Source organism: Sinocyclocheilus rhinocerous, unplaced genomic scaffold, assembly GCF_001515625.1.
Source record: "Sinocyclocheilus rhinocerous isolate Xijiao unplaced genomic scaffold, SAMN03320098_v1.1 scaffold2135, whole genome shotgun sequence".
Taxonomy (NCBI): domain Eukaryota; kingdom Metazoa; phylum Chordata; class Actinopteri; order Cypriniformes; family Cyprinidae; genus Sinocyclocheilus; species Sinocyclocheilus rhinocerous.
The window spans coordinates 203,160-213,921 of NW_015653505.1; the positions used below are offsets into that span (position 1 = coordinate 203,160).

The 10,762-nt window shown below is 37.4% G+C and overlaps 1 protein-coding gene across 1 annotated transcript in view; it reads right to left on the minus strand.

Annotated features, from left to right (window-relative positions):
* Positions 1-1,279, minus strand: part of pdgfaa (platelet-derived growth factor alpha polypeptide a) — a 12,952-nt gene extending 11,673 nt beyond the window's left edge. Inside the window, exon 1 of the mRNA XM_016522889.1 lies at positions 662-1,279. Coding sequence (XP_016378375.1) covers positions 662-721 — 60 coding nt within the window. The 5' untranslated portion in view covers positions 722-1,279. The remainder of the gene's footprint in view (positions 1-661) is intronic.
* Positions 1,280-10,762: the final 9,483 nt, after the last annotated feature.

Genomic DNA, 10,762 nt, shown 5'->3' on the forward strand with positions numbered 1-10,762 from the left:
AAAAAAAAAAAACTTCCTGACTTTATATAACTTTATAAAAATAACCAACATGCAAGAAAACAGAAAAGTCCCATTTAGACCCTCATGACTGTCAAGCATTAGGTTTAAAAATATCTCACATTTTCATCTTTTTGTGAAAAACTAGCTTTGTGGATCAAACCCTATCAATTCTTAATAGGCTATTTATAACTCTACATGCATAAATGCACAAACAATTCATTAAAAACATTGTGAATGATTAAGTGCACACGTGTGTTGAAAGTCCAGTGAACTTGATGGTTGCACCACTTGACACATTTATGTGCAGAAAATTGTCTCTCTTATTTTCAATTGTATGTAACCATGAGTGCAGATATTACATTTCTAAGAACTTTCCACATGTGTTTAAACCATTTCAGAAAATGTATTTTTCAAAAACTATGGGTTAAAAAATAGATTTTAGAACGTCCATCATCTTCGACATTCTCGTTTCTCATATACAATTAATTGATATACGATTTTAAAACCCTTTAATTTATAATGAAGAACTGCGTAGTGACAGGCCTTACTATAAATGTTCGCTCTCTCTTTCTATTTATAAAGGAATCTCTCTCTTAAGGAAAACCCATCGTGTTCTTCTTCTTCTATCCTCAATGCATAGGTGTTTAGATGTTGATCTTACCTCAGCGGCTGCTGAAAGCAGAGAGCAGCAGAAGAGAAAGTGGATCAGCGCGGCTCTCATCTCCCCTGTGGTCCAAATGTGTCCCAGCGCAGGCGAAACCTTCCCGACCGGAGCCGCAAAGATGCTCCAACCCGCGTGGAGCCAGGGAACATGCCTTCCCACAGACAAATCTCTCAAAGGATAAACTCTTCACAAGTCCGACAAGTTCACAAACCGAGCCCTAAAATCGACTCTATGAAAGCAAACGAACTCCTTTTAATACGTTCTTGTCCTTTTAATACATTAAATTAAGTCAAACCCACAAATCAGTGCGCGAGATCATTTCGCAGAAAAAGAAAACGTGAATGAAGCGATCCTTCATCCCTTCACCGCATCAGAATTTTATTTAAAAAAAAATTAATCCATATGTACTCCTATAGGCTCAAAATCGTGGGACAAAGGGTTCACATTTATCCAAAATAGTCCATCTTTATGCACCGTCCACACTGTGTCCTCACATAAAAGTGGTTTGGTTCAAACTTCAGCAGGTCTCGCAGCGTGGAAAGGATCTGACAGTGAATGAACTGCAGCTTCTCTCATCTCCTCATCTTAAACTCAACGAGCCGCGCGCCCCCTCAGGACGAGATAATCTCTGCTAACCACGAGCCTCTCAAGTCACCGCGTCAGTGAATGTGAAAACTGCAGTGGTGGGGATTTTGATTCATCTCAGTGACTCGAATCTTTAAAAAATGATTCATTCAGTGACCCTTTCTGCGGGTTACGTCAGTAGGTGACGACAAGCGACATCAGTCACTCAAGCAAATCGACGAAGACACCGTGTTTGTTTACAAATCTGTTCAGAAATGATCTACCACTAGAAATCGGAATGTGTCGCTTTGCTAAACCTATTAAGACTATTAATAATAAATTATTTTCACTTCGCTCTGCATTTCCTCAAGATTTGACAAATGAGGACGTGACATTCTGACAAAAAATGCGTCGCGTGTACTTGAAAGATAAACCGTCGCGTGTATTAAAATAACGAATATATTTTGCATTATATTCCGACTCTGGAGGTGAGTTAGCCAGGTGTTTTCCTCGGAGCTATTATAAAGTTAATAGTTAACACATTTCGTTCAGATTCAGGAGGTGTTTACATTAGCCGTGTTCTGTCAGACTAATGTCTAACAGGAGAAATAAGGGTGAGTGAGTTTCAGGGTCTGCTGAACCAGTGTTCTCCTCAGTTTTAGATGGGCGAATCCTTAATTAGCCCCACTGAGACAGGAAGCATCACAGACTGACAACTATTGAGGGGAAATTATTGGAAAGATAGCAACACTGAATAGGCTACAAAAAAAAAAGGAGAAGGTGAAGACAGCAGACTGCAGGAGGTGAGCACAATGTCCTAGAGTTGAAACAATAGCTGATAAAATAGACACGGCACACATATTACTTTCTAAATTGGGTTTGGTGCAAATTGGTGAGGTAAAAGTGAATAACAGAATTCTCTGGAAGCTTTCCATCCATTCCGCTCATACCAAAGACTGGAATTTTGTTTTATAACAATGCATTCTGGTTGTGCATGTTCTTGTTTCGTTTCATACAAGCGTGTGTGTGTGTGACAAGCATGAGTTGCATTCCTGACCCTGGCTTTAGCCGTAAGATGGAGAGGAATGTGTGAGGACCCACGCACACACACCAAAGCTTCAGCAGGTGAAGAATCTGGAAATCCAGCGTTTATGTAGTTCATGATTGACATCTCAATGAAGACAGAGGGGGGAAGGGGTATGAGGTCAGATGAGCTGAACTGAAAGGGCTGATACGGAAAGACGTTTTGATATGGATGGCTATCAAGTGACAGTTTGATATGGAGGAAAAAGGAAAAGCAAATGAGGGAACATTTGTTATGGCTGTGGTAAAAATAGGCAGAGAAAGAAGGGACTATGGGAGTTGAAGTCCCCTGAGATGCTGCCTTGCCAAAGAGAATGAGTCACGGCGCAACCACATCTATCAGTAATGTGTGTGTGGGAAACCTCCATGGAGCACATAGATGCATACTTGTACCTTTTCTGTAAGACGGACACACGGAGACCCACACATACCTCGAGCACCGGCGGTCCATGCCAAGCTGGGATTCCTGCCAAAACCAAAAACCTTTGCTCTCCTTCCCATCCATCCAAGCATGAGAATAGTAAGTTTAACTTCTATCGTGTGCAAACACTGCATGCTTTCTAGCTGGTCAAGCTCTTTACTTGAGGGACTTTTAAGGAATAGTTCTGAAATGAAAATTCTGTCATCATTTATTCACTCTGATGTCATTCCAAACCTGAATTTATTTCTTCTGTGGAATGCAAAAGGAGAATTTAATCAAAGCAATTTATAGTTTTAAGTATTATACTATATGTACATTTAGAATAATAACATATGGAAAAACTTTTGTCTGCCAAATAGAAGTTATGCTGCGTCCAAAATTTGACTACCTCCCTACTATACAGTATGCGGAAAAAGTACACTAAAAGAGTAGTATGTCCGAATTCATAGTATTCAAAAAAACAGTAGGCAGAAATTACCTGGATGACCTATACCAGTGCATTCAATAGACACTTTACTATCCCATGACGCTGGTAGGTCATGTGATAGAAACAACATGGCGAATGTAGTACATACGAGTTTCATTCATACCACCCATATTCATACTATAGAAAACATACTTCTTTTTTTTTACCGGTCGTGAAGTAAGTTCAAATTAAAATGTAGTACCTACTCAGACGATATGTGATTTCAGATGGACTGTTTGTATGCTGTAACTGACATACAGATGCCAAGTTTCGTCATATCACAAGAAAACCAAACTCAGAGGACCATTTTAGGCCTTCATGACTACGTGTTAATAATTTTTTTAGATCCATTTTTTATTCAGGTCATATGGAGTAACAATAAGAGAACATGATATTGTTCATGACTCAAAAAAAAAAAAGCATGATATTTTTCATTTAAAAAAAAGGTTTTTGAGATTTGATGGTTACACCACTTGACATTTTTATTTCAAAATATTTGAAGAAAAATATTTGTAGAAATTGTTATAAATTAACTAACAAAAAAAACTATTGCACTACAAGTTTTCTGAAGCTATATAAAACAAGCAAAGTTTAGTCGATGTAATTTTATATGTACAGAGCCCCACTTGTTAATTTATGTCCACATTTTAGTTAAACTGTGGCAACATATTAATTTATACCCACAACTTATTAAATTGTTCCCTTGTTTTAGGTATATTGTGGCCAAGTTCTACTTATTAATTCCCATGATTTACCTAAAACAAGGGAACAAATTAATAAACCATGGGAATAAATTTTTAATTTGTGGCCACAATAATTTGTCAACCTGATTTCACGGGAAAATTTTACTATTTCACTAGGTGCCGGTTTGTATGAATTTGCACAATGTGAATTGTACGAAAACATAGAATTTTTAGTATAAGCATGAAAGTACACCCCTGAATATTAAAAAGACACAAGAAGATCGTACAAAAGTACTAATTCATACAAATTATTCAGTTTGCCAAAATTGTTACGAATTACCATGACATTGTGTTGCATGTCATGTGCTCTTTACAGATGCTATTTGTTCTCATTTGTCTCATATTCGAGCATGTTGTGCCAACTTTGAAAATGTGGAGGCATGAATAAGAATGAAGAATTTGGTGTCCCAAAGTATTGGCTCTTATGAAAGTGAGTGAAAGTTGAGCAAGTGAGGAATAACGTGTCTTGAAATGCCATGCAGCATCGGTGCCAGAACAGTGGGACCAAAATATGTTCATCTGTAATGGAGCTTGGCAGTGGAATGACAGCAAAAGTTATTTTGGTTTGCTCTGCAGCACTCATGAGTGGACAATATATATATATATATATATGTACGTACAAAAGTATTATTGATGGGGGAGGAAAAACCCTCTGCTCTGTCTCTCCTCTGCCGTCTCTCTCAATTCCTGCACTGTTCATCATCCCCAGTGTCTCTGGCTCCTGCAGAGCTTCAGTGTGTCCGGAGGAATTAACAGACCAAGACCTCTGCCACCAAAGACAAACCCTCAAGCCCTCACAAGAATAACAGTGTGTTGCAATGCTTGAGCGAGGAGAAAAAAAATTAAGGGAAATTCCCAGGAGCAGTCCAGACAGTTTACACAAAGAGACACAGACTAGACTTCTCTCACCATCCTCCAATTACTGGCTTTGCGTATTTTCTTATACATTAACTGTGTGTGTTTGTGTTTGTGCATGTCTCATCTCATCCCTGTAAGCCATTTATTAAGGAGACCCTAAGATGGAAGAAGGAAAGAAAGGTGTGGTTGAGCATGTTTGCTGTACCTGGAAGGTGTGTTCTTTGCAGCGCGTGTAAGTCGTATCAAAAAATGTCTTTTAAGAAATATTAACTAGCATCCTTGCTTCTCCCTCAGTGTTGGGGAGTAACTAGCTGCATGTAGCGGTGCTGCTAACTTACCTTTTCAGTAGTGTGACATTAGCTCAGCTATTCTCAAAATAGGGGTGGGGGGATCCACTGTATAGAGCAATACTCTAATGGAATTAGTGGGCTAAAGTCAGTCACACCTCGACTTTCTTCCAAATAACACACATTTCATTCATAGTATTATAAATACAGGCCTATAGTTCCTGCACATTTTTGTTTTTCTGAATTGTGTGAAATGGCTAATAAAAATAGGTAGGCATTTTGGGAGACACAACAAGTGAATATGGAAATAAATTATACATCAATATTCCTATGAAATATTAGATATTATTATTAAAATGTTGCCAATTATTACTCCAATTATTACACTTCTTTTTTCATTAAATGTTGCTCCAAGAACACATTAATATGCAAATTAGATAGGGCGCTCGAAGGGGGTCTCGCCCAGGGTGTAATTCAATGTAGAACCGCCACTGCTTACAGCTAAGCAAGACATATTGAAATCAACATGAAATCCAAATGGACTTAATTTTCTTTCTTAATAGATGTTCCTGGTTTAATTCCAAAAATTATTTTGTAATGTTTCAGCAAAATGTGGCATCTTGCTAATAATGCTATACCAATAGCAAAATAGTTACATAGGCTACCACTCCTTTTGAAAAACTCACATTCAGTTACTATTCTTGTATGTAACTCTGACCTTTTAATTTAATTAGTTTTCAATGGATAAGAATTAGTCTGACATTTATTCTCCTTGAATATTCTATTTTAGTTAGAAATATATCACATTATGTAAGTGGAAAATTGGTTACATAAAGAAAAAATATCTCTTAAAACGTTCTCTCTCTCAAACTCATTAACTGAAACTAAAAAAATAAAATAAAAATAATATTTGTTAATTGAATTAAACCTCAAGTAAAATAAAACATATTAGACGAAAAATGTAAGAAACTTAAATGAAAATTTGCCTTTAGTTTAAAAATAGAGCTAAAAATAATAATAATAAAGACAAAAACTGGTTTAAAAAATGGCAAAATCACATGAAATGGCTAAAAACACTAAAATTACAATGAAAACTGAAAAAGCTAATTATGATAGTTATGAAACTTAATTTTCATAACTTTTTCATAATTATGAAAGCTATAATAGTATAATAATACAAAAATTATATTGCACTCAAGTAGCTAAACCTGACAACTACCTCAAGTAGCTAAAGTCATGGACAACTAAAATTGCTAAGGTAAATATAAAATTTCACAGAAAAACACAATAAAATAAAAATTACCGATTAATTTTGAGTTCCTGTGCAACATAATCTTGAACTAGCTTGCAGCTAAGCAAGCTCAAGTTTCAAAAGGAGCTTCCCCAACCCTGGTCTGCATTGGTAGGTAGGCCAGAGAGGACATCAAAGCCTAACTCCGAGTAAGCCTTGTTTGGCTGCTAACCAAAACCTATTGTGCGTTGTTGCAGGAGCATTTGGGTGGTAGCCAACCAAAGGCTTATCCTAGATAATGCACAAATATGCTTAAATATGACAGAGTTTACTCATAGATACTACTGTCATACGTCAAGCAACATCTCCACGGTGAGGACGCAGTTTGCGTGTGAGCACAGCCAAAGAGGTCAAGACCGATGATGTTGCACGGCTATCGAGACCTGCTGCAATCAGCATGAAAATAAAGCTTTGTTTTGATATCTAAGATCTGATACACTCAAGCAGGAACATGCTTACATGTGTGTATTGCAGTGTGGAATGCTCTTACTCTCAGAAACAGCGTGGTACAACTTTATCTGCATTGTGCAAGGCCAAGTCTCTATCTTACAGCGTTTGCACATGCACAGTTATTGACCTAAGTATGTTAAATCATTAGTGGTACTTGTTAATGGTGCATATTTAGAGTTAGGGATTTGAACAAACCCCTAAAGCCCAAAGTATGCTTATAGACTTTCAACGTGTACTCATTTAATGGCGTACATGAACACAGGCTTCAAGGTGCATGTGTGAGCTGAGCACACAATGTATGCACAATTCTGTCATGACAGCTCTCGGAGAGTTTAGCATGGTAATATGCATGGCAATGTTAATGTGTTTGGTCTTGGCAAGATAAATATGCTACCTTGCTGCTGCAGCAGAGCGAGTACCGAGACTTGCTACTGTCGATACATCCACAAACATGCTGCTGTGAGCATGTAGGAAATACTGGCGCTGCACAAATACTATATGAATAACCCCCATATTTAACATACAGTATCTCACAGAAGTGAGTACACCCCTCACATTTTTGTAAATATATCACTTCTGTGAGATACTGTACATGCAATCACCCCATAGCAGATCTATACAGGTGGAGCTGGGGAAGGTGGAGGATTTCTGATGCACTGCAACTGCTACAGCAAGCACTAGCCAAGTATTTTAATGTTGAGTAGCAAGCTCACTGACTGCTAATGCGAAAGAAACCAATCATCTGCACCATGTGAATAATGAAGTCTTTAATTACATCATTACATAATGCGTACTGTACAGATATGTTAGCGTATGTGTCATGTAAGTATACTTTGGACTCTACATAAGTATATCCGAAGGATAATACCTTAGGTTGGATAGAAACCATCTAGAACACCCTTAAAACCACCTGGCAACTCCCTAGAAACCACTCATTACACTTGTATGCTAACAGATAGTTTTGCTCAACTAAGCACCACTCACATTTTCTTCTAAATAGTTTTAGACCGAAAACTGCCATCACCTCAGTGAAGGATAACCCCCATATACTGTATAACATACATGAAATCACCTACAACCCCCCCCCCCATTGCTATTTCTCTCCCAAAGTTATAAGAATTAAAAAGGTATTTTAATCTTGATTTCTAGAGGATCTCTTAGTCCATTCACACAAGCGCTCAACAACATGGGCGTCTGTTGTTGTTGCGTCTCCAGTAATTTGTTAATGTTGTTCCATTTCTTCAGCTTTATTATCCACTGTAAAATGGTCCAGCCGCATTGTGGACAAACTAATTCTTGCAAAAAATAAAGCATATAAAGTATGCACGGTTCTAAAAAATCGGGCTGTGCGGGACAATGCTGATAACAAAATTTCATTATGTCACACATACTGTACAGCTATGTTAGCATACATGTAAAAACTGAAGTATACTCTGGGCTTTACCCAAAGTATTCAATTTCGCTGCATATCTCATCTCTCATTGTTTGTGCGCAGCCGTGAATGACACCACTAGGTGTAATAGAAACCATCATGAGTGCGTTCCACTTCACTTTAAGACACGCTCTGGCAAATGTCCTCAATCACTTCCCATCAGGGAATCCCTGCCGCCATTTTGGAGTGCGTTCCACTTCATCAAATGGACAAGAAAAGTTTATATGGACAGACCCTCAAAATAGTTTTAGACAAGAAATTGGCAACGAAGGTAGGCGTCAATACCAGGGAAACCATCTAGAACACCCTTAAATCACTCATTACACTTTCTAAATTTGAGAGTCACATTTCCTTCTAAGTAGTTTTAGACAAAAAATTGCTCGTTCTTGAATTCCCACCCCGTCTCCTCACCAAAATAACCATATATGGAGCTTACAATGCCTACTTTTATAATGAATAACCTCATCTGCACATTATTTCCATGTGCATATTCCCATCCAGAAAATTGTGTAGACACATGAATTTCTATAGGCTGTATTGAATTGTAACCTATAAATGACATGGTTGGGAATATCCATTTGGAATTGATATGCAGACTTGGTTGTGCATATTAAAACTAGGCGTTGTAAGCTCCATATATGGTTATTTTGGGGAGGAGACAGACAATAGATTATACATCAGGCTAATCTATGAGAAGTTTTATAGATAAAGCCGAAGCACATGGAAATAGATAAGTGCTTTCCTGTTTTCCATTTTGATTCCTTATCTCCTATACTTTTCTTCTTCTTTATATGCTAAAACAAAGGCTCTTTCTTTCATTGCTTCCCCCTGCTCTCTGTCTGCTGTTGTATTTTTTCCCGTGTCCTTGATCTTGTGTGTAAGATTAGTGGTCGTCGTGGCATTGTTCTGTTTATCATTGAGCAGATGTGCCGAGCACTGCTGAGTGGCCCACATCTTCCTCTCTCCTTCCCCTTCCTCTGAGTGACAGTGATGAAGGTATTTGGGTAAACAGGACTCTGTGTTGATGGATGGGTCAGTAAGCAGCTGGTGTGTGAGATCAGCGGCAGCCGTATGACAAGCACCTGCAAAAGACTCAGAGGAAACAAGCACCAAACACACACTTGTTCATTCTTCTAATCTATATTTAGAGGTTTGTTTAAAGAGTTCACCCAAAAATGGAGTTTCTGTCCATGTTGATTCGTTTTAAACCTATATCATGTACTTTCTTCGATGGAATACTAAAATAGAGATTTTGAAGAATGTTCACGCTGCTCTTTTCCATTTAATAACTACACATATATAGTTTGATGTCATAGGATTTTAGAATGTTTCTGAAAAAAGTCTCATATGCTCACAAATGCTGTATTTATTTGATCAAAAATACAGTAAAAAGTTATATCGTAAAATCTTATTATATTTAAATTTTAAAGATTTATTTTTGGCATTTTCACCTTTATTATGATAGGACAGAGCAGAGTTGACAGGTAGCGAAGTGGGAGAGACGGGGTGGGATCGGGAAAGGATCGCAATGGTGCACAGCGCAACGGTGCTGTATGTCGGCACGCTGCCCACAAGGCTATTGGCGCTGACATAAATATTTACATTTATTTAAATAATTTATTTAAATAACTGTTTTCTATTGGAATATATTTTAAAATGTAATTTATTTCTGTAATCAAAGCTGAATTTTCAGCATCATTACTCCAGTCTTCAGTGTCACATGATACTTCAGAAATAATTGTAATATGCTGATTTGATGCTTCATATTTCTGTGGAAACTGTGATAAAGAAAAATTCAGGATTTTTTTTTTTTTGAATAGAAGATTACAAATACAATGTTTTGCAGTAATATAAATGTCTAAAATAATATTTATTCAGAATAATTTAGAACCTAATTTCATTCGCATATGTTGAAATATGGTGCATGAAGACAATCTGCCTAAAATCTCCTTTTGTTTTGCACGTAAGCCATACACATAATATTAAAAAAACAATACCATTAAACAATGACAGAAAATAATTTTGGGTGAACTATGCTCTTGCCTAAATAATTTCCTCAATTTACTGACAAATAAAATTGACAAGCTCGAGCACTTGTTTTGAAGCCACACCTGTTTTCTGCTCTCATTACGATGAATGACATTATTCTCAGAAAACAAACTCTACAGTACATGCACCAGTGCACTGCATTATTACCAATGAAAGGTGTTTTTAGCCCACATGATGCAATTCATGATTTGTCTGGGTTGTTTTGGGTTTTATTACACGCAAGATTAGTGCAATTAGCAACGTGGTCACGAGCGCAGGGGCTTTGCGAAGAGTATTGTCTGAGTTGTATCGCTCATCCGCAGAGGCGGACAAAGTACTCAACTCCATTACTTGAGTGAAAGTACAGGTACTGCTGGTAATGTTAAATGCTGTCTAATCGCTCTCGCTGTACTTTGATGACACACACAGAACAGTCTGTGCAGTGCTGCTTCAGTCAAACACCTATTGTGTTTTA